The sequence below is a fragment of the Diorhabda carinulata genome, chromosome 4, assembly GCF_026250575.1.
Source record: "Diorhabda carinulata isolate Delta chromosome 4, icDioCari1.1, whole genome shotgun sequence".
NCBI lineage: Eukaryota > Metazoa > Arthropoda > Insecta > Coleoptera > Chrysomelidae > Diorhabda > Diorhabda carinulata.
In genome coordinates this window covers 1,599,807-1,624,691 of record NC_079463.1, presented here as the reverse complement: position 1 = coordinate 1,624,691, position 24,885 = coordinate 1,599,807, and the positions used below count along the sequence as shown (strand labels likewise).

Sequence of the window (24,885 nt, the reverse complement as noted above, 5' to 3'; positions counted from 1 at the left end):
GCGCATACACATCCAACGGAACACAACAAAATGGCGTCGAACAATACCGTGAGATTTATTCGGTAAACGCGGGCCGCTTTAAATGATTATTTACATAAATTTCGATGTTTTGTACGAACAAACAACATTCTTCCATTTAAAGTCTTTATCAATACAAGTTGAAAAACGATTTTTAACATTTCGTTATAAACCGATACTCCATTTCACTTCGTTAACAAATTTTTTAATACAAAAGTTTTTAGTAATTGTAAACAGTCTCTGAAGATGGTAATTTGGTTACCGAAACCCGTCGATTTATGCGATTTTTCTCCAACGATAATTAAGTATACAGAATGTCCATTTATCAATTGATAAAAATGCTTATAGTCCGGTCAATTTAGACCTGAAAATAGTTTGAAAAATCTTAGGTGCGATATCAAAGTTAGTCGGTATCAAAGTTCAAAATGTTTTTGGTATTACATGTCCTGTCTCCTTTTATCCATTTTTTCACTCTTTCCGATCCTATGAAACTTGATTCATGGGCTATTAGCCAAATTTTCCTTGTCTTTTATCTTTTTACTTCTACAACTTTTCTTATCAGACTTTTTGGAGTTTTTCCAAAATCACTTCATTTATTATCTTATCTATCTTCAATTTCTTCAGTTGCTTCATCTATTCTGCTATTATACAGATCCGTATCTACATTTTTAAACTATATAATTTTATGTTTAGTAAGATCTATAAAAGTTATCGAATGGTTTTAGGAATAGTTTGTCAAAAGTTGGGTTAAAACAATAAAATTCGATGGTCTGTAGTTCGAAAATCGATTATCGTTCTTCAGTTAACCGAATAAACATTGTAAACTGATTTTTTTTAATGAAACACCCTCTATATATATACGTAAATAAAATTACGATTGTTCAACTAAACTTTGGCTTACATAGTCGAAGTTTCACGACGAAAGTCGAGGTTAACGATCCGATTCATTTGTTTATTGAGAGAAAATGGCTGCCTTGTAGCTGTCACAATCATAACCTCAATTTTTTTGTATCCGAAAATATATAGAGTGATCCTCGTATAGTTTATAGTTTATACAGTTTTTATTGTTTAAGTAATGACACGAAAAACGAGGGGATGTATTTGAAAAAATAAATTCGGGCAACATTGTAAGTTTCGTATACAATCCAGATCCGTATCTTTATTTTTAAACTATACAAAAATGTCGTTTTCTAATTTTATCGGTTTAATCTGTTGTTTGTTGTGTATTTAGTCCAGTGAATAAAATTTTGTAGAAAAATTCATAATCTATTAGGCTAGAAAGGTTTGGAATGGATAGTAACTTTTATTTTTTAAAAAAGAACGTTCGAAAGGGTTTAAAATGGTACCAGTCAAAAAATACTGTGTACTTTGAAAGGTTATAGCCCGGTTAATTTTGAAGGTGAGAAAAAAATAATGGAAACAATATTTTTATTAAAAAAAGTACTAACTTTTTGTTCCTTAGCAGTTTTATCGTATCTTTGATATTTTTGAAGTTATTTTTAATGAAAGATAATTTTTTTAAAAAAGTTAATTGATTTCTTCATTATAACCATAATTTTGTCCTGAATCAAACTTTCTAAACAATTCAAACTTCTTGATTTTATTGATTGTATTGAATTAAAACGATTTGCAAATTATTAACTTTCTATTTCAATTAGGGTGGCAATATCAAGGGTAGATATGATTTTTTTTCCATAAAATGAAGGGATTCCATCTTATTTTCGTCATAACTTCCTTATTTTATGTAATAAAAAAACGTTTAAAGCCTCATTTGGAAGGTTTTTAAAATTTCTTTAAAAAAGATTCAGTACATTTTTTTCGTAAAATTGACCGTTTTCTACTTATTTAATTTTTTGTTTTTCAAAATCTTTCGTTCACAAAATAAGCTCCATATTTAATGAATCATAACTCGGTTGATATTAGGTCTATAATTAAAAGAAAAAAACGATTATTTCAATTTTTTTAAAAGCTACATTCAACCTCTCTACAGTTTTTTCGATAAAATTTGTGTTTCTTGTGGAAAATCACACTTTTTCCAAAATTTCAATCACGTATAATTCAAAACCTCTACAAAAAAACTTCGTAGACTAATTTATGCTTAAAATTATTTTTCTTATCGATTTTTTCGGTAAATTTTAAAAATCTCAGGTAAAACCCTTTATTCACCGTACTAATTCAACATCCAGGATGTTCTCTAAAACAAAACGTCGACGCGAAACTTGTTTTATCACAAGTATTGACGACAACTTCATTTATTTCCCTTTCATTATTAAATTTTCCATATCTATTGAGTCGAATGCTATTTTTAAATCGATGAATGTAATGTATAAACGATTGACGCACGCGCGGAATAGTTTCTGTGTTGTCGAGACAGATGTAAAAATAATATTTTCGCTCAGTTCCATCGAACATTTCATATATTTTATTCGTTATTGTTTAGATTGTAAACAAATCGAATGGTATCCACATCTACCCAACATCGCGTTAATCAAAGTTGAAACAAATAAATTTCACCCAAACTGTCTACTAATGACACGTAAATGTTTAAACTAATTTAACGAAATTTGTTTGTATTTTACGTAAACATTGTATACTAGACAATTTAATTGACAATATATATATACACAACTCGATTCAATTAGAGTCCGTTTTGACGGGATGTATCGTGGGATTTTTTACAGGGTGTTTCCTAAGTAATGTCGAATAATTTCCCGTACACTTGCGTAGTTATCGGATTGTTTTAAATACCAGGATGTTATGGAATCTTGTACGATACGATTTTTAAAACAAAAATCCAAATAAGTTGGGATTTCTGCAACAATCTCTGAGGACGATAACTTGGTTATCGAAACGGTTATGATCTCGGACGCTCCGGAATGCTTTCTGCACTTTCTATTCCCTTATTTGAAATTCGGAATGTTTCACAAGGGTCCTTATTTCTCGTTCGAGCACCAGCTGATGGTCTAGGTCGAATTTGAATCCACCGGAGCGGAAAATCCAGACATATAGTACAAAAAAACTTCAATTAGACATGTTTTTTCATTTAAAACTGAAGATGTCACTTGAAGTCGAAACATATTCTAGATCGTGTATATAGGGTGTATCGAATAGGACGTTATTTGATTAATTTGGAGTGAGTTTTTAAACACTGGGAGGTTCAAAAGCTCTATAAAGCTCTATAATACCAGAAATACCTGGTCTAAAACAAAAATTTTTGGAGTAATCTCCTATTAAGTCCAAATACTTTTCCCAGCGATGTCAAAATAACCATTGAGCTCTTCATGGAAAGGTCTTTGCCTTGTTTGAAACCTATTTTCCCTTCTCAGTTCCATCCATGGTTTAATGGTACTTTTTGAAATGCCTACCATGTCTTCTAGGTCTCGACGATAATCCAGTGGTTTTCCTGGAATTTTCACCTCATTTAGTCGACCTTCTCGATGCTAGAATCTTGTTCAGTTATTAGATTACTTGGTTAGTTGGTCTATGGTCTGATCCATCGAAGACGTCCGTTATTAATGGCTGCCAACCAAATACTAACACAGCGATTTGTTTTCCAACAACTCCCTCCATCTCTAGATCAAATTAGGTACTTCTGGGACACTCCTCGTACTTGCTAATGTACACTGAGACATCACCTGTGCCTGCAAGATCTTCTGGAATCAATCCTATTGAAAATACGGATCACTGGCAGAATTGAGCACCAGAAACCTTCAAAAAACAAATCAAAACATATTTATGAACAAATCAAAATTAATATGGATGAAAATTGATCATTTGGGATCATTTGGGATTTGTATTTGGTCTTTAGGAGTCGTTGATTAATTTGGAGTGAGATTTCTCCATTTAAGGCGATCAACGAATCCTCCAAAAGTTTTTAAACACTGGGCGGTTTGCAAGCTCTATAATACCAGAAATACCTGGTCTAAAACAAACATTTTTGGAGTAATCTCCTTTTAAGTCCGAATACTTTTCCCAGCGATGTCAAAATAACCATTGAGCTCTTCATGGAAAGGTCTTTGCCTTGTTTGAAACCTATTTTCCCTTCTCAGTTCCATCCATGGTTTAATGGTACTTTTTGAAATGCCTACCATGTCTTCTAGGTCTCGACGATAATCCAGTGGTTTTCCTGGAATTTTCACCTCATTTAGTCGACCTTCTCGATGCTAGAATCTAGTTCAGTTATTAGATTACTTGGTTAGTTGGTCTATGGTCTGATCCATCGAAGACGTTCGTTATTAATGGCTGCCAACCAAATACTAATACAGCGATTTGTTTTCCAACAACTCCCTCCATCTCTAGATCAAATTAGGTACTTCTGGGACACTCCTCGTACTTGCTAATGTCTTCTGGAATCAATCCTATTGAAAATACGGATCACTGGCAGAATTGAGCACCAGAAACCTTCAAAAAACATATCAAAACATATTTATGAACAAATCAAAATTAATATGGATGAAAATTGATCATTTGGGATCATTTGGGATTTGTATTTGGTCTTTAGGAGTCGTTGATTAATTTGGAGTGAGATTTCTCCATTTAAGACGATCAACGAATCCTCCAAAAGTTTTTAAACACTGGGCGGTTTGCAAGCTCTATAATACCAGAAATACCTGGTCTAAAACAAACATTTTTGGAGTAATCTCCTATTAAGTCCAAATACTTTTCCCAGCGATGTCAAAATAACCATTGAGCTCTTCATGGAAAGGTCTTTGCCTTGTTTGAAACCTATTTTCCCTTCTCAGTTCCATCCATGGTTTAATGGTACTTTTTGAAATGCCTACCATGTCTTCTAGGTCTCGACGATAATCCAGTGGTTTTCCTGGAATTTTCACTTCATTTAGTCGACCTTTTCGATGCTAGAATCTAGTTCAGTTATTAGATTACTTGGTTAGTTGGTCTATGGTCTGATCCATCGAAGACGTTCGTTATTAATGGCTGCCAACCAAATACTAATACAGCGATTTGTTTTCCAACAACTCCCTCCATCTCTAGATCAAATTAGGTACTTCTGGGACACTCCTCGTACTTGCTAATGTACATTGAGACATCACCTGTGCCTGCAAGATCTTCTGGATTCAATCCTATTGAATTATGAACAAATCAAAATTAATATGGATCAAAATTGATCATTTGGGATTTGTATTTGGTCTTTAGGAGTCGAAATTTTTTATTCGCTGCGTTAATTCAAAATTTTTCCGTACTTGGTATCACCTTTCTTTTATTATTTCAGATAAACGATACACAACGACGAACCTTTCCAGTTAGTACATCGACTAGTACGAAAAAAGCCCCACTGGTCACTTATTCCGAATTGGAAGTCGAATTAGAGGACAGGCATTTTTATTCTGGCAAAGCCACGATTGCTTGCTACGTCAATATATTCGATTTATATAAAAAACGGAAAGAATTGGTTGTGGAAGAAGACAGACCCAGACCTAGACCATCTTCAGTGCTAGGGAATAGAGATTCGTCTAATAGTAAGTATATACAAGGCTTTCGCGGCCTTCGTTCATTGTTTGAATGTTTCTTCGGCTATCGTCGAAGGCTAATTGACGTTTGGCCAAATCAGAAGTTGCCGGGAAACTCCCGAAGTTGGCGAAACGTCAAGATACTAGTAATCGTTTTCGACAACAACCTAATAGTACTAGAAACGCACAATTAATATAAATATAGTTTCTTTGAAGCGAATAAAATATTGGACAGAATCACAAATTATGTTACAAAGACTGCCGGTTCATATACATGACCGAAGCTTTTCGAATATAAAAAGGATGTAAAAGGAACTCTAGGAAATGAGAAAAGTTGAGTTTGGAAACTTTTCACACCCAACTTTCTTATACTTATTTATTTTTAACGATAAAACAGGAAAACAAAATCATTTTAGTGATGAAATCTTGATTATTTTAGTGTGTAAACAATGAAATTGATAAAATACGATGAATAAGGACGTATTTTTTGATATGAGATCATTCACGTGCCCAAAACAAGTCAAAATTGTTGAGTCCTTCGTTTAATTATTATAGTCGTAGATAAAACGTAGTATTCAATGTGCGGTAATAGTCATAAGTCACTTAAGCTTCATGTACGATCATTAGCAAACGTGAAAAATAAATTATTTATTTATTATTGTTGAATGTTTGAATATTGGATGGATTTTGGTTAAATTGTATTTTTATTTAAACTAAATGTCAAATAATTTAGTCCGTTCCTGGTGGTCTACGGTTTCAGCCGAAGTATTTAATATCTCAAGAATGCTGTTGGGGTTTAATATGCAATTTTCATACTTCGGATTCCAGCCGTGGCGTGTATCTTCTTTATGGCAATCCGTGTCTGGTAACATGTTAAAATTCGGATAACATCGCAAAAGTGGCAATCATGTTTGATGTGGGACATTTCGAATTTATTATGCAATCACTAACTACGGATAGTTCAATACAAGGGACTGCGAAGTAACGTAGTTTTCGCGCATGTCGATTTTTTATTGTCATTTGTCAGGTTATTGTGTATTTCGAAGACGTTTTGAGGTTATAATGACATATTTACATGTTTACAATGACGTTTTGATGTTATATTAAGATATTTACATGTTAACAGAGACATTTTGCGGTTGTGTAATGTTTACAAAGAAATTGTGAGGTTATAGTGATAAATTCACATATTCACAGAAACATAATGACATATTTAGATGTTTACAAAACATTTTGAGGTTATATCAAGATATTTACATATTAACAAAGACGTTTTAAGGTTATATTGATATATTTACATATTTACAAATTCGTTTCGAGGTTATATTAAGATATTTACATGTTAACAGAGACATTTTGCGGTTGTGCTGACATAATGACATGTTTACAAAGAAATTGTGAGGTTATAGTGAAGAATTTACATATTTATAAAGACGTTTCAAAGTTATTTAGGCATATTTACATGTTTACAATGACATTTTGAGGTTATGATGACATATTTACATGTTTACAATGACATTTTGAGGTTATAGTGACTTATTCACATGTTTACAAAGACATTTTGAGGTTATAATGACATATATACATATTTACAATGACATATATGTTTTCTAAGACATTTTAAGGTTATATTGTCATATTTACATCGTTTTGAGGTTATATTAAGATATTTACATGTTAACAGAGACATTTTACGGTTGTGCTGACATATGGACATGTTTACAAAGAAATTGTGAGTTTTATAGTGATAAATTCACATATTCACAGAAACATTTTGAAGTTATAATGACATATTTACATGTTTACAATGACATATATGTTTTCAAAGACGTTTTAGCGTTATATTAATATATTTACATGTTTCCAAAACATTTTGAGGTTATAATGAAATATTTACATATTTATAAAGACGTTTCAAAGTTATTTTTACATATTTACAAAGACATTTTGAGGTTATATTAAGATATTTACATGTTAACAGAGACATTTTGCGGCTGTACAGACATAATGACATGTTTCCAAAGAAATTGTGAGGTTATAGTGATATATTTACATATTTATAAAGACGTTTCAAAGTTATTTTGACATATTTACATGTTTACAATGACGTTTTGAGGTTATATTAAGATATTTACATGTTAACAGAGACATTTTGCGGCTGTACAGACATAATGACGTGTTTCCAAAGAAATTGTGAGGTTATAGTGATATATTTACATATTTATAAAGACGTTTCAAAGTTATTTTGACATATTTACATGTTTACAATGACGTTTTGAGGTTATATTAAGATATTTACATGTTAACAGAGACATTTTGCGGCTGTACAGACATAATGACATGTTTCCAAAGAAATTGTGAGGTTATAGTGATATATTTACATATTTATAAAGATGTTTCAAAGTTATTTTGACATATTTACATGTTTACAAAGACATTTTGAGGTTATATTAAGATATTTACATGTTAACAGAGACATTTTGCGGCTGTACAGACATAATGACATGTTTCCAAAGAAATTGTGAGGTTAGAGTGATATATTTACATATTTATAAAGACGTTTCAAAGTTATTTTGACATATTTACATGTTTACAATGACGTTTTGAGGTTATATTAAGATATTTACATGTTAATAGAGACGTTTTAAGGTTATATTGACATATTTACATGTTTACAAAGACATTTTGAGGTTATGATGACATATTTACATGTTTACAATGACGTTTTGAGGTTATAGTGATATGTGATACGTCTGAATGATAAAGTACTAGACTATTTTTGCAATTTGTGGTAAAACGACAAAACAAATACCAGAGTCAGGGTAGTAAAGCAACCAAAAACTCTTCCAATATTCCTATAGGTTCACTAAAAATTAGTAAATACCACAAATGGTTGTCTTAAATTCAAATCTAATGGATCAGAAAGATCAACAAGATCAGATAATGATATTCTACGAAAGAACAGCAAATTCGTGTCAGACGTCCATGGAATAAGTGATTTATAAGAATCTTAAGGTTAATTAATTAGCTGTAGGTAGTTAGCGTCCATATTGATGTCCAAAAAGTACCTCTGGGATGATTTCTCTAAGTGGTAAGCTAAACTAGTAAGTTGATATCGTCCAGAAACAATTTGTGGCCCAAAAAAATACCCCGCTTAAAGTTTAACTGGGTAAAAACTTGTGTTAGGTATTTGATTCAGTCAATCACTTTATTCATAGCCTCATGGACATCCCAAAGAGGCTCTTCTGTAGCAGTTGTTTGAGTCAGCTTCATGAAGTGCACCAAAGGGGGTTTTGCGAAGATCAGTTTCACCATTTTGACATCACAGATTACCAACTACAAGTAGTGATAATATAATAATACAGACCTAACCTAACTTAACCTAACCTAACCTAACCGGATTTTTTTGCTAGAAAAACTTCCTCAAACGAAAAATTCTCTATTCAGTTAATGGCGTTCCGTAGACCTAGTTTCGGTGCGGTTTCAGTTGAAAAAGAACCGCCTCTAAATAATGTTTGAAACAAAAAAAAATCAGCCGTTGAACAATATTATCCAGTTCCAGTTTTCCACGCGCAATAAAATTTTTTTCGTATCATCAACGTAAATTATAAATTACTCGAACGAATCTAATAATTCAACCCTTAAAATTCACCGCATATCTTCTCGTATAACGAGAAAATAAAAATCAAAACATTCCCTAACAATGAAAATATGAGACGCAAAACGCCGCCTCGATCCTCATAAAAATGCTTCCATGAATTTATAAGTTTTATTGAAGTTTTGGCGCTCCCGGCAGCGAAATTTATGGGTACTGTCTTGCCGGCAAACGCCACTACCCCACTGATAACTCTGATACCAGTATTTCCTTCTAAAAGTTTCCCTGTTCATCCCCTTATGAAATATTACCACTACTCTATTGATTTGTTTAAAAAGCATCTGTGGACGGTGACTACATTATATAGAGTGAAACATCCGACTTACCAGATGACATAAGACGTTTGTCTATGACGCATTCCATGTTGTATGAGTGTCAACTGTCAAACTGTCAAAAACGTTGAATATATAAACAAAGATGGTAGATATCCGTGGCAAGTAATTCAGTTTTGAATTTTTCAAAAACTGAATTATCGACAATTATTAAATTATCAATTTCTTTTTCATTATATTATTATAATCGATTGGAAACGTTTTTGATGAAAAAATCTTTATTGTTTTCTATGTGAAAATGATGGGAAAACGTTCGGTGTCACTTGTAATAAAATGACAAAAAGTTAATGACTTTCCTACGACAAACATTCCTTCAACAATGGGTAATCAATTTTTGCACAGCTAAAAAAGAATAAAAAAGTTTCGCGATGGAAAGGGATGATGAAATTGTTCGACAAAACTGAGCTGATATTATATTTTAATTAACTCAGACAATGTCGGATCTTCTCGAAAGATCGTGACTTGGGGATAAATAAAAAAAATTAGACAGGTCGGAAATTTCGGTATATTAGCTGTAATTCTGACTGTATTGAATTTGATCGTGAGATTATTCGAAAAAGTCCTCCTCGAGACTCCAAAAAACTGACAGATCTTAAACAATTTTGATAAACTTCGAAATATGAATTCAGTTCATCAAAGGACTTTACGAGACTGCAGATGACAACAAAACAGAAGATTTGAAAAAACTTTTACATTCTTTAACGTAATACAAAATCTGTATTAGACAAAATCTTAATAAAACTAGAGATAAACGTGTATGAATTTCAAAATATGGATTCAGAAGACAACAAAGACTTCGGAAGATTTCAAGAAACCTTGAAATTCTTTAAAATATTCTAAAAACTTCTTAGGACTAGAGGAGAGGTTAATGAGGTTCAAAATATGATTCAGAGGGCTAAAAAAGATGTTAAAAGATTCAAATGAAACTCTAAATATTCAAAAATACTACAAAATCGTTAAAAAACTAAAAAAGAATTCGAAAAACTTCAATAAATTCGAAAATATGAATCCGGAAGAGAACAAAGACTTCGGAAGATTTCAAGAAACTTTGAAATTCTTGAAAATATTCTAAAATCTTCTTAGGACTAGAAGAGAGGTTAATGAGGTTCAAAATATGATTCAGAAGGCTACAAAAGAGGTTAAAAGATTCAAACAAAACTCGAAATATTCAAAAATACTACAAAATCGTTAAAAAACTAAAAAAGAATTCGAAAAACTTCAATAAATTCGAAAATATGAATCCGGAAGATAACAAAGACTTTGGAAGATTTCAAGAAACTTTGAAATTCTTGAAAATACTCTAAAATCTTCTTAGGACTAGAGGAGAGGTTAATGAGGTTCAAAATATGATTCAGAAGGCTACAAAAGAGGTTAAAAGATTCAAACAAAACTCGAAATATTCAAAAATACTACAAAATCGTTAAAAACTAAAAAAGAATTCGAAAAACTTCTATAAATTCGAAAATATGAATCCGGAAGATAACAAAGACTTTGGAAGATTTCAAGAAACTTTGAAATTCTTGAAAATACTCTAAAATCTTCTTAGGACTAGAAGAGAGGTTAATGAGGTTCAAAATATGATTCAGAAGGCTACAAAAGAGGTTAAAAGATTCAAACAAAACTCGAAATATTCAAAAATACTACAAAATCGTTAAAAAACTAAAAAAGAATTCGAAAAACTTCTATAAATTCGAAAATATGAATCCGGAAGATAACAAAGACTTTGGAAGATTTCAAGAAACCTTGAAATTCTTGAAAATATTCTAAAATCTTCTTAGGACTAGAAGAGAGGTTAATGAGGTTCAAAATATGATTCAGAAGGCTACAAAAGAGATTAAAAGATTCAAACAAAACTCGAAATATTCAAAAATACTACAAAATCGTTAAAAACTAAAAAAGAATTCGAAAAACTTCTATAAATTCGAAAATATGAATCCGGAAGATAACAAAGACTTTGGAAGATTTCAAGAAACTTTGAAATTCTTGAAAATACTCTAAAATCTTCTTAGGACTAGAAGAGAGGTTAATGAGGTTCAAAATATGATTCAGAAGGCTACAAAAGAGGTTAAAAGATTCAAACAAAACTCGAAATATTCAAAAATACTACAAAATCGTTAAAAAACTAAAAAAGAATTCGAAAAACTTCTATAAATTCGAAAATATGAATCCGGAAGATAACAAAGACTTTGGAAGATTTCAAGAAACCTTGAATTTCTTGAAAATATTCTAAAATCTTCTTAGGACTAGAAGAGAGGTTAATGAGGTTCAAAATATGATTCAGAGGGCTAAAAAAGATGTTAAAAGATTCAAATGAAACTCTAAATATTCAAAAATACTACAAAATCGTTAAAAAACTAAAAAACAATTCGAAAAACTTCAATAAATTCGAAAATATGAATCCGGAAGAGAACAAAGACTTCGGAAGATTTCAAGAAACTTTGAAATTCTTGAAAATACTCTAAAATCTTCTTAGGACTAGAAGAGAGGTTAATGAGGTTCAAAATATGATTCAGAAGGCTACAAAAGAGGTTAAAAGATTCAAACAAAACTCGAAATATTCAAAAATACTACAAAATCGTTAAAAAACTAAAAAAGAATTCGAAAAACTTCAATAAATTCGAAAATATGAATCCGGAAGAGAACAAAGACTTCGGAAGATTTCAAGAAACTTTGAAATTCTTGAAAATATTCTAAAATCTTCTTAGGACTAGAAGAGAGGTTAATGAGGTTCAAAATATGATTCAGAAGGCTACAAAAGAGGTTAAAAGATTCAAACAAAACTCGAAATATTCAAAAATACTACAAAATCGTTAAAAAACTAAAAAAGAATTCGAAAAACTTCAATAAATTCGAAAATATGAATCCGGAAGAGAACAAAGACTTCGGAAGATTTCAAGAAACTTTGAAATTCTTGAAAATATTCTAAAATCTTCTTAGGACTAGAAGAGAGGTTAATGAGGTTCAAAATATGATTCAGAAGGCTACAAAAGAGGTTAAAAGATTCAAACAAAACTCGAAATATTCAAAAATACTACAAAATCGTTAAAAACTAAAAAAGAATTCGAAAAACTTCTATAAATTCGAAAATATGAATCCGGAAGATAACAAAGACTTTGGAAGATTTCAAGAAACTTTGAAATTCTTGAAAATATTCTAAAATCTTCTTAGGACTAGAAGAGAGGTTAATGAGGTTCAAAATATGATTCAGAAGGCTACAAAAGAGGTTAAAAGATTCAAACAAAACTCGAAATATTCAAAAATACTACAAAATCGTTAAAAAACTAAAAAAGAATTCGAAAAACTTCTATAAATTCGAAAATATGAATCCGGAAGAGAACAAAGACTTCGGAAGATTTCAAGAAACTTTGAAATTCTTGAAAATATTCTAAAATCTTCTTAGGACTAGAAGAGAGGTTAATGAGGTTCAAAATATGATTCAGAAGGCTACAAAAGAGGTTAAAAGATTCAAACAAAACTCGAAATATTCAAAAATACTACAAAATCGTTAAAAAACTAAAAAAGAATTCGAAAAACTTCAATAAATTCGAAAATATGAATCCGGAAGATAACAAAGACTTTGGAAGATTTCAAGAAACTTTGAAATTCTTGAAAATACTCTAAAATCTTCTTAGGACTAGAGGAGAGGTTAATGAGGTTCAAAATATGATTCAGAAGGCTACAAAAGAGGTTAAAAGATTCAAACAAAACTCGAAATATTCAAAAATACTACAAAATCGTTAAAAAACTAAAAAAGAATTCGAAAAACTTCAATAAATTCGAAAATATGAATCCGGAAGATAACAAAGACTTTGGAAGATTTCAAGAAACCTTGAAATTCTTGAAAATATTCTAAAATCTTCTTAGGACTAGAAGAGAGGTTAATGAGGTTCAAAATATGATTCAGAAGGCTACAAAAGAGATTAAAAGATTCAAACAAAACTCGAAATATTCAAAAATACTACAAAATCGTTAAAAACTAAAAAAGAATTCGAAAAACTTCTATAAATTCGAAAATATGAATCCGGAAGATAACAAAGACTTTGGAAGATTTCAAGAAACTTTGAAATTCTTGAAAATACTCTAAAATCTTCTTAGGACTAGAAGAGAGGTTAATGAGGTTCAAAATATGATTCAGAAGGCTACAAAAGAGGTTAAAAGATTCAAACAAAACTCGAAATATTCAAAAATACTACAAAATCGTTAAAAAACTAAAAAAGAATTCGAAAAACTTCTATAAATTCGAAAATATGAATCCGGAAGATAACAAAGACTTTGGAAGATTTCAAGAAACCTTGAAATTCTTGAAAATATTCTAAAATCTTCTTAGGACTAGAAGAGAGGTTAATGAGGTTCAAAATATGATTCAGAGGGCTAAAAAAGATGTTAAAAGATTCAAATGAAACTCTAAATATTCAAAAATACTACAAAATCGTTAAAAAACTAAAAAACAATTCGAAAAACTTCAATAAATTCGAAAATATGAATCCGGAAGAGAACAAAGACTTCGGAAGATTTCAAGAAACTTTGAAATTCTTGAAAATATTCTAAAATCTTCTTAGGACTAGAAGAGAGGTTAATGAGGTTCAAAATATGATTCAGAAGGCTACAAAAGAGGTTAAAAGATTCAAACAAAACTCGAAATATTCAAAAATACTACAAAATCGTTAAAAAACTAAAAAAGAATTCGAAAAACTTCAATAAATTCGAAAATATGAATCCGGAAGAGAACAAAGACTTCGGAAGATTTCAAGAAACTTTGAAATTCTTGAAAATATTCTAAAATCTTCTTAGGACTAGAAGAGAGGTTAATGAGGTTCAAAATATGATTCAGAAGGCTACAAAAGAGGTTAAAAGATTCAAACAAAACTCGAAATATTCAAAAATACTACAAAATCGTTAAAAAACTAAAAAAGAATTCGAAAAACTTCAATAAATTCGAAAATATGAATCCGGAAGATAACAAAGACTTTGGAAGATTTCAAGAAACTTTGAAATTCTTGAAAATACTCTAAAATCTTCTTAGGACTAGAGGAGAGGTTAATGAGGTTCAAAATATGATTCAGAAGGCTACAAAAGAGGTTAAAAGATTCAAACAAAACTCGAAATATTCAAAAATACTACAAAATCGTTAAAAAACTAAAAAAGAATTCGAAAAACTTCAATAAATTCGAAAATATGAATCCGGAAGATAACAAAGACTTTGGAAGATTTCAAGAAACCTTGAAATTCTTGAAAATATTCTAAAATCTTCTTAGGACTAGAAGAGAGGTTAATGAGGTTCAAAATATGATTCAGAAGGCTACAAAAGAGATTAAAAGATTCAAACAAAACTCGAAATATTCAAAAATACTACAAAATCGTTAAAAACTAAAAAAGAATTCGAAAAACTTCTATAAATTCGAAAATATGAATCCGGAAGATAACAAAGACTTTGGAAGATTTCAAGAAACTTTGAAATTCTTGAAAATACTCTAAAATCTTCTTAGGACTAGAAGAGAGGTTAATGAGGTTCAAAATATGATTCAGAAGGCTACAAAAGAGGTTAAAAGATTCAAACAAAACTCGAAATATTCAAAAATACTACAAAATCGTTAAAAAACTAAAAAAGAATTCGAAAAACTTCTATAAATTCGAAAATATGAATCCGGAAGATAACAAAGACTTTGGAAGATTTCAAGAAACCTTGAAATTCTTGAAAATATTCTAAAATCTTCTTAGGACTAGAAGAGAGGTTAATGAGGTTCAAAATATGATTCAGAGGGCTAAAAAAGATGTTAAAAGATTCAAATGAAACTCTAAATATTCAAAAATACTACAAAATCGTTAAAAAACTAAAAAACAATTCGAAAAACTTCAATAAATTCGAAAATATGAATCCGGAAGAGAACAAAGACTTCGGAAGATTTCAAGAAACTTTGAAATTCTTGAAAATATTCTAAAATCTTCTTAGGACTAGAAGAGAGGTTAATGAGGTTCAAAATATGATTCAGAAGGCTACAAAAGAGGTTAAAAGATTCAAACAAAACTCGAAATATTCAAAAATACTACAAAATCGTTAAAAAACTAAAAAAGAATTCGAAAAACTTCAATAAATTCGAAAATATGAATCCGGAAGAGAACAAAGACTTCGGAAGATTTCAAGAAACTTTGAAATTCTTGAAAATATTCTAAAATCTTCTTAGGACTAGAAGAGAGGTTAATGAGGTTCAAAATATGATTCAGAAGGCTACAAAAGAGGTTAAAAGATTCAAACAAAACTCGAAATATTCAAAAATACTACAAAATCGTTAAAAAACTAAAAAAGAATTCGAAAAACTTCAATAAATTCGAAAATATGAATCCGGAAGATAACAAAGACTTCGGAAGATTTCAAGAAACTTTGAAATTCTTGAAAATATTCTAAAATCTTCTTAGGACTAGAAGAGAGGTTAATGAGGTTCAAAATATGATTCAGAAGGCTACAAAAGAGGTTAAAAGATTCAAACAAAACTCGAAATATTCAAAAATACTACAAAATCGTTAAAAAACTAAAAAAGAATTCGAAAAACTTCAATAAATTCGAAAATATGAATCCGGAAGAGAACAAAGACTTCGGAAGATTTCAAGAAACTTTGAAATTCTTGAAAATATTCTAAAATCTTCTTAGGACTAGAAGAGAGGTTAATGAGGTTCAAAATATGATTCAGAAGGCTACAAAAGAGGTTAAAAGATTCAAACAAAACTCGAAATATTCAAAAATACTACAAAATCGTTAAAAAACTAAAAAAGAATTCGAAAAACTTCTATAAATTCGAAAATATGAATCCGGAAGAGAACAAAGACTTCGGAAGATTTCAAGAAACTTTGAAATTCTTGAAAATATTCTAAAATCTTCTTAGGACTAGAAGAGAGGTTAATGAGGTTCAAAATATGATTCAGAAGGCTACAAAAGAGGTTAAAAGATTCAAACAAAACTCGAAATATTCAAAAATACTACAAAATCGTTAAAAAACTAAAAAAGAATTCGAAAAACTTCAATAAATTCGAAAATATGAATCCGGAAGAGAACAAAGACTTCGGAAGATTTCAAGAAACTTTGAAATTCTTGAAAATATTCTAAAATCTTCTTAGGACTAGAAGAGAGGTTAATGAGGTTCAAAATATGATTCAGAAGGCTACAAAAGAGGTTAAAAGATTCAAACAAAACTCGAAATATTCAAAAATACTACAAAATCGTTAAAAAACTAAAAAAGAATTCGAAAAACTTCTATAAATTCGAAAATATGAATCCGGAAGAGAACAAAGACTTCGGAAGATTTCAAGAAACTTTGAAATTCTTGAAAATATTCTAAAATCTTCTTAGGACTAGAAGAGAGGTTAATGAGGTTCAAAATATGATTCAGAAGGCTACAAAAGAGGTTAAAAGATTCAAACAAAACTCGAAATATTCAAAAATACTACAAAATCGTTAAAAAACTAAAAAAGAATTCGAAAAACTTCAATAAATTCGAAAATATGAATCCGGAAGAGAACAAAGACTTCGGAAGATTTCAAGAAACTTTGAAATTCTTGAAAATATTCTAAAATCTTCTTAGGACTAGAAGAGAGGTTAATGAGGTTCAAAATATGATTCAGAAGGCTACAAAAGAGGTTAAAAGATTCAAACAAAACTCGAAATATTCAAAAATACTACAAAATCGTTAAAAAACTAAAAAAGAATTCGAAAAACTTCTATAAATTCGAAAATATGAATCCGGAAGAGAACAAAGACTTCGGAAGATTTCAAGAAACTTTGAAATTCTTGAAAATATTCTAAAATCTTCTTAGGACTAGAAGAGAGGTTAATGAGGTTCAAAATATGATTCAGAAGGCTACAAAAGAGGTTAAAAGATTCAAACAAAACTCGAAATATTCAAAAATACTACAAAATCGTTAAAAAACTAAAAAAGAATTCGAAAAACTTCAATAAATTCGAAAATATGAATCCGGAAGAGAACAAAGACTTCGGAAGATTTCAAGAAACTTTGAAATTCTTGAAAATATTCTAAAATCTTCTTAGGACTAGAAGAGAGGTTAATGAGGTTCAAAATATGATTCAGAAGGCTACAAAAGAGGTTAAAAGATTCAAACAAAACTCGAAATATTCAAAAATACTACAAAATCGTTAAAAAACTAAAAAAGAATTCGAAAAACTTCAATAAATTCGAAAATATGAATCCGGAAGAGAACAAAGACTTCGGAAGATTTCAAGAAACTTTGAAATTCTTGAAAATATTCTAAAATCTTCTTAGGACTAGAAGAGAGGTTAATGAGGTTCAAAATATGATTCAGAAGGCTACAAAAGAGGTTAAAAGATTCAAACAAAACTCGAAATATTCAAAAATACTACAAAATCGTTAAAAAACTAAAAAAGAATTCGAAAAACTTCTATAAATTCGAAAATATGAATCCGGAAGAGAACAAAGACTTCGGAAGATTTCAAGAAACTTTGAAATTCTTGAAAATATTCTAAAATCTTCTTAGGACTAGAAGAGAGGTTAATGAGGTTCAAAATATGATTCAGAAGGCTACAAAAGAGGTTAAAAGATTCAAACAAAACTCGAAATATTCGAAAATACTACAAAATCGTTAAAAAACTAAAAAAGAATTCGAAAAACTTCTATAAATTCGAAAATATGAATCCGGAAGAGAACAAAGACTTCGGAAGATTTCAAGAAACTTTGAAATTCTTGAAAATATTCTAAAATCTTCTTAGGACTAGAAGAGAGGTTAATGAGGTTCAAAATATGATTCAGAAGGCTACAAAAGAGGTTAAAAGATTCAAACAAAACTCGAAATATTCAAAAATACTACAAAATCGTTAAAAAACTAAAAAAGAATTCGAAAAACTTCAATAAATTCGAAAATATGAATCCGGAAGATAACAAAGACTTTGGAAGATTTCAAGAAACTTTGAAATTCTTGAAAATACTCTAAAATCTTCTTAGGACTAGAGGAGAGGTTAATGAGGTTCAAAATATGATTCAGAAGGCTACAAAAGAGGTTAAAAGATTCAAACAAAACTCGAAATATTCAAAAATACTACAAAATCGTTAAAAAACTAAAAAAGAATTCGAAAAACTTCAATAAATTCGAAAATATGAATCCGGAAGATAACAAAGACTTTGGAAGATTTCAAGAAACCTTGAAATTCTTGAAAATATTCTAAAATCTTCTTAGGACTAGAAGAGAGGTTAATGAGGTTCAAAATATGATTCAGAAGGCTACAAAAGAGATTAAAAGATTCAAACAAAACTCGAAATATTCAAAAATATTACAAAATCGTTAAAAACTAAAAAAGAATTCGAAAAACTTCTATAAATTCGAAAATATGAATCCGGAAGATAACAAAGACTTTGGAAGATTTCAAGAAACTTTGAAATTCTTGAAAATATTCTAAAATCTTCTTAGGACTAGAAGAGAGGTTAATGAGGTTCAAAATATGATTCAGAAGGCTACAAAAGAGGTTAAAAGATTCAAACAAAACTCGAAATATTCAAAAATACTACAAAATCGTTAAAAAACTAAAAAAGAATTCGAAAAACTTCTATAAATTCGAAAATATGAATCCGGAAGAGAACAAAGACTTCGGAAGATTTCAAGAAACTTTGAAATTCTTGAAAATATTCTAAAATCTTCTTAGGACTAGAAGAGAGGTTAATGAGGTTCAAAATATGATTCAGAAGGCTACAAAAGAGGTTAAAAGATTCAAACAAAACTCGAAATATTCAAAAATACTACAAAATCGTTAAAAAACTAAAAAAGAATTCGAAAAACTTCAATAAATTCGAAAATATGAATCCGGAAGAGAACAAAGACTTCGGAAGATTTCAAGAAACTTTGAAATTCTTGAAAATATTCTAAAATCTTCTTAGGACTAGAAGAGAGGTTAATGAGGTTCAAAATATGATTCAGAAGGCTACAAAAGAGGTTAAAAGATTCAAACAAAACTCGAAATATTCGAAAATACTACAAAATCGTTAAAAAACTAAAAAAGAATTCGAAAAACTTCTATAAATTCGAAAATATGAATCCGGAAGAGAACAAAGACTTCGGAAGATTTCAAGAAACTTTGAAATTCTTGAAAATATTCTAAAATCTTCTTAGGACTAGAAGAGAGGTTAATGAGGTTCAAAATATGATTCAGAAGGCTACAAAAGAGGTTAAAAGATTCAAACAAAACTCGAAATATTCAAAAATACTACAAAATCGTTAAAAAACTAAAAAAGAATTCGAAAAACTTCTATAAATTCGAAAATATGAATCCGGAAGATAACAAAGACTTTGGAAGATTTCAAGAAACCTTGAAATTCTTGAAAATATTCTAAAATCTTCTTAGGACTAGAAGAGAGGTTAATGAGGTTCAAAATATGATTCAGAGGGCTAAAAAAGATGTTAAAAGATTCAAATGAAACTCTAAATATTCAAAAATACTACAAAATCGTTAAAAAACTAAAAAACAATTCGAAAAACTTCAATAAATTCGAAAATATGAATCCGGAAGAGAACAAAGACTTCGGAAGATTTCAAGAAACTTTGAAATTCTTGAAAATATTCTAAAATCTTCTTAGGACTAGAAGAGAGGTTAATGAGGTTCAAAATATGATTCAGAAGGCTACAAAAGAGGTTAAAAGATTCAAACAAAACTCGAAATATTCAAAAATACTACAAAATCGTTAAAAAACTAAAAAAGAATTCGAAAAACTTCAATAAATTCGAAAATATGAATCCGGAAGAGAACAAAGACTTCGGAAGATTTCAAGAAACTTTGAAATTCTTGAAAATATTCTAAAATCTTCTTAGGACTAGAAGAGAGGTTAATGAGGTTCAAAATATGATTCAGAAGGCTACAAAAGAGGTTAAAAGATTCAAACAAAACTCGAAATATTCAAAAATACTACAAAATCGTTAAAAAACTAAAAAAGAATTCGAAAAACTTCAATAAATTCGAAAATATGAATCCGGAAGATAACAAAGACTTCGGAAGATTTCAAGAAACTTTGAAATTCTTGAAAATATTCTAAAATCTTCTTAGGACTAGAAGAGAGGTTAATGAGGTTCAAAATATGATTCAGAAGGCTACAAAAGAGGTTAAAAGATTCAAACAAAACTCGAAATATTCAAAAATACTACAAAATCGTTAAAAAACTAAAAAAGAATTCGAAAAACTTCAATAAATTCGAAAATATGAATCCGGAAGAGAACAAAGACTTCGGAAGATTTCAAGAAACTTTGAAATTCTTGAAAATATTCTAAAATCTTCTTAGGACTAGAAGAGAGGTTAATGAGGTTCAAAATATGATTCAGAAGGCTACAAAAGAGGTTAAAAGATTCAAACAAAACTCGAAATATTCAAAAATACTACAAAATCGTTAAAAAACTAAAAAAGAATTCGAAAAACTTCTATAAATTCGAAAATATGAATCCGGAAGAGAACAAAGACTTCGGAAGATTTCAAGAAACTTTGAAATTCTTGAAAATATTCTAAAATCTTCTTAGGACTAGAAGAGAGGTTAATGAGGTTCAAAATATGATTCAGAAGGCTACAAAAGAGGTTAAAAGATTCAAACAAAACTCGAAATATTCAAAAATACTACAAAATCGTTAAAAAACTAAAAAAGAATTCGAAAAACTTCAATAAATTCGAAAATATGAATCCGGAAGAGAACAAAGACTTCGGAAGATTTCAAGAAACTTTGAAATTCTTGAAAATATTCTAAAATCTTCTTAGGACTAGAAGAGAGGTTAATGAGGTTCAAAATATGATTCAGAAGGCTACAAAAGAGGTTAAAAGATTCAAACAAAACTCGAAATATTCAAAAATACTACAAAATCGTTAAAAAACTAAAAAAGAATTCGAAAAACTTCTATAAATTCGAAAATATGAATCCGGAAGAGAACAAAGACTTCGGAAGATTTCAAGAAACTTTGAAATTCTTGAAAATATTCTAAAATCTTCTTAGGACTAGAAGAGAGGTTAATGAGGTTCAAAATATGATTCAGAAGGCTACAAAAGAGGTTAAAAGATTCAAACAAAACTCGAAATATTCAAAAATACTACAAAATCGTTAAAAAACTAAAAAAGAATTCGAAAAACTTCAATAAATTCGAAAATATGAATCCGGAAGAGAACAAAGACTTCGGAAGATTTCAAGAAACTTTGAAATTCTTGAAAATATTCTAAAATCTTCTTAGGACTAGAAGAGAGGTTAATGAGGTTCAAAATATGATTCAGAAGGCTACAAAAGAGGTTAAAAGATTCAAACAAAACTCGAAATATTCAAAAATACTACAAAATCGTTAAAAAACTAAAAAAGAATTCGAAAAACTTCTATAAATTCGAAAATATGAATCCGGAAGAGAACAAAGACTTCGGAAGATTTCAAGAAACTTTGAAATTCTTGAAAATATTCTAAAATCTTCTTAGGACTAGAAGAGAGGTTAATGAGGTTCAAAATATGATTCAGAAGGCTACAAAAGAGGTTAAAAGATTCAAACAAAACTCGAAATATTCAAAAATACTACAAAATCGTTAAAAAACTAAAAAAGAATTCGAAAAACTTCAATAAATTCGAAAATATGAATCCGGAAGAGAACAAAGACTTCGGAAGATTTCAAGAAACTTTGAAATTCTTGAAAATATTCTAAAATCTTCTTAGGACTAGAAGAGAGGTTAATGAGGTTCAAAATATGATTCAGAAGGCTACAAAAGAGGTTAAAAGATTCAAACAAAACTCGAAATATTCAAAAATACTACAAAATCGTTAAAAAACTAAAAAAGAATTCGAAAAACTTCAATAAATTCGAAAATATGAATCCGGAAGAGAACAAAGACTTCGGAAGATTTCAAGAAACTTTGAAATTCTTGAAAATATTCTAAAATCTTCTTAGGACTAGAAGAGAGGTTAATGAGGTTCAAAATATGATTCAGAAGGCTACAAAAGAGGTTAAAAGATTCAAACAAAACTCGAAATATTCAAAAATACTACAAAATCGTTAAAAAACTAAAAAAGAATTCGAAAAACTTCTATAAATTCGAAAATATGAATCCGGAAGAGAACAAAGACTTCGGAAGATTTCAAGAAACTTTGAAATTCTTGAAAATATTCTAAAATCTTCTTAGGACTAGAAGAGAGGTTAATGAGGTTCAAAATATGATTCAGAAGGCTACAAAAGAGGTTAAAAGATTCAAACAAAACTCGAAATATTCGAAAATACTACAAAATCGTTAAAAAACTAAAAAAGAATTCGAAAAACTTCTATAAATTCGAAAATATGAATCCGGAAGAGAACAAAGACTTCGGAAGATTTCAAGAAACTTTGAAATTCTTGAAAATATTCTAAAATCTTCTTAGGACTAGAAGAGAGGTTAATGAGGTTCAAAATATGATTCAGAAGGCTACAAAAGAGGTTAAAAGATTCAAACAAAACTCGAAATATTCAAAAATACTACAAAATCGTTAAAAAACTAAAAAAGAATTCGAAAAACTTCAATAAATTCGAAAATATGAATCCGGAAGATAACAAAGACTTTGGAAGATTTCAAGAAACTTTGAAATTCTTGAAAATACTCTAAAATCTTCTTAGGACTAGAGGAGAGGTTAATGAGGTTCAAAATATGATTCAGAAGGCTACAAAAGAGGTTAAAAGATTCAAACAAAACTCGAAATATTCAAAAATACTACAAAATCGTTAAAAAACTAAAAAAGAATTCGAAAAACTTCAATAAATTCGAAAATATGAATCCGGAAGATAACAAAGACTTTGGAAGATTTCAAGAAACCTTGAAATTCTTGAAAATATTCTAAAATCTTCTTAGGACTAGAAGAGAGGTTAATGAGGTTCAAAATATGATTCAGAAGGCTACAAAAGAGATTAAAAGATTCAAACAAAACTCGAAATATTCAAAAATATTACAAAATCGTTAAAAACTAAAAAAGAATTCGAAAAACTTCTATAAATTCGAAAATATGAATCCGGAAGATAACAAAGACTTTGGAAGATTTCAAGAAACTTTGAAATTCTTGAAAATATTCTAAAATCTTCTTAGGACTAGAGGAGAGGTTAATGAGGTTCAAAATATGATTCAGAAGGCTACAAAAGAGATTAAAAGATTCAAACAAAACTCGAAATATTCAAAAATATTACAAAATCGTTAAAAACTAAAAAAGAATTCGAAAAACTTCTATAAATTCGAAAATATGAATCCGGAAGATAACAAAGACTTTGGAAGATTTCAAGAAACTTTGAAATTCTTGAAAATATTCTAAAATCTTCTTAGGACTAGAGGAGAGGTTAATGAGGTTCAAAATATGATTCAGAAGGCTACAAAAGAGGTTAAAAGATTCAAACAAAACTCGAAATATTCAAAAATATTACAAAATCGTTAAAAACTAAAAAAGAATTCGAAAAACTTCTATAAATTCGAAAATATGAATCCGGAAGATAACAAAGACTTTGGAAGATTTCAAGAAACTTTGAAATTCTTGAAAATATTCTAAAATCTTCTTAGGACTAGAGGAGAGGTTAATGAGGTTCAAAATATGATTCAGAAGGCTACAAAAGAGGTTAAAAGATTCAAACAAAACTCGAAATATTCAAAAATATTACAAAATCGTTAAAAACTAAAAAAGAATTCGAAAAACTTCTATAAATTCGAAAATATGAATCCGGAAGATAACAAAGACTTTGGAAGATTTCAAGAAACTTTGAAATTCTTGAAAATATTCTAAAATCTTCTTAGGACTAGAAGAGAGGTTAATGAGGTTCAAAATATGATTCAGAAGGCTACAAAAGAGATTAAAAGATTCAAACAAAACTCGAAATATTCAAAAATATTACAAAATCGTTAAAAACTAAAAAAGAATTCGAAAAACTTCTATAAATTCGAAAATATGAATCCGGAAGATAACAAAGACTTTGGAAGATTTCAAGAAACTTTGAAATTCTTGAAAATATTCTAAAATCTTCTTAGGACTAGAGGAGAGGTTAATGAGGTTCAAAATATGATTCAGAAGGCTACAAAAGAGGTTAAAAGATTCAAACAAAACTCGAAATATTCAAAAATACTACAAAATCGTTAAAAAACTTAAAAAGAATTCGAAAAACTTCAATAAATTCGAAAATATGAATCCGGAAGATAACAAAGACTTTGGAAGATTTCAAGAAACTTTGAAATTCTTGAAAATACTCTAAAATCTTCTTAGGACTAGAGGAGAGGTTAATGAGGTTCAAAATATGATTCAGAAGGCTACAAAAGAGGTTAAAAGATTCAAACAAAACTCGAAATATTCAAAAATACTACAAAATCGTTAAAAAACTTAAAAAGAATTCGAAAAACTTCAATAAATTCGAAAATATGAATCCGGAAGATAACAAAGACTTTGGAAGATTT

The 24,885-nt window shown here is 29.3% G+C and overlaps 1 protein-coding gene across 1 annotated transcript in view; it reads left to right on the top strand.

The window, feature by feature from the left end:
* The window catches only part of LOC130892870 (uncharacterized), a 113,854-nt gene that overhangs the window by 79,476 nt on the left and 9,493 nt on the right, over positions 1–24,885 (top strand). The window contains exon 5 of the mRNA XM_057798553.1: positions 5,249–5,495. Coding sequence (XP_057654536.1) covers positions 5,249–5,495 — 247 coding nt within the window. The remainder of the gene's footprint in view (positions 1–5,248; positions 5,496–24,885) is intronic.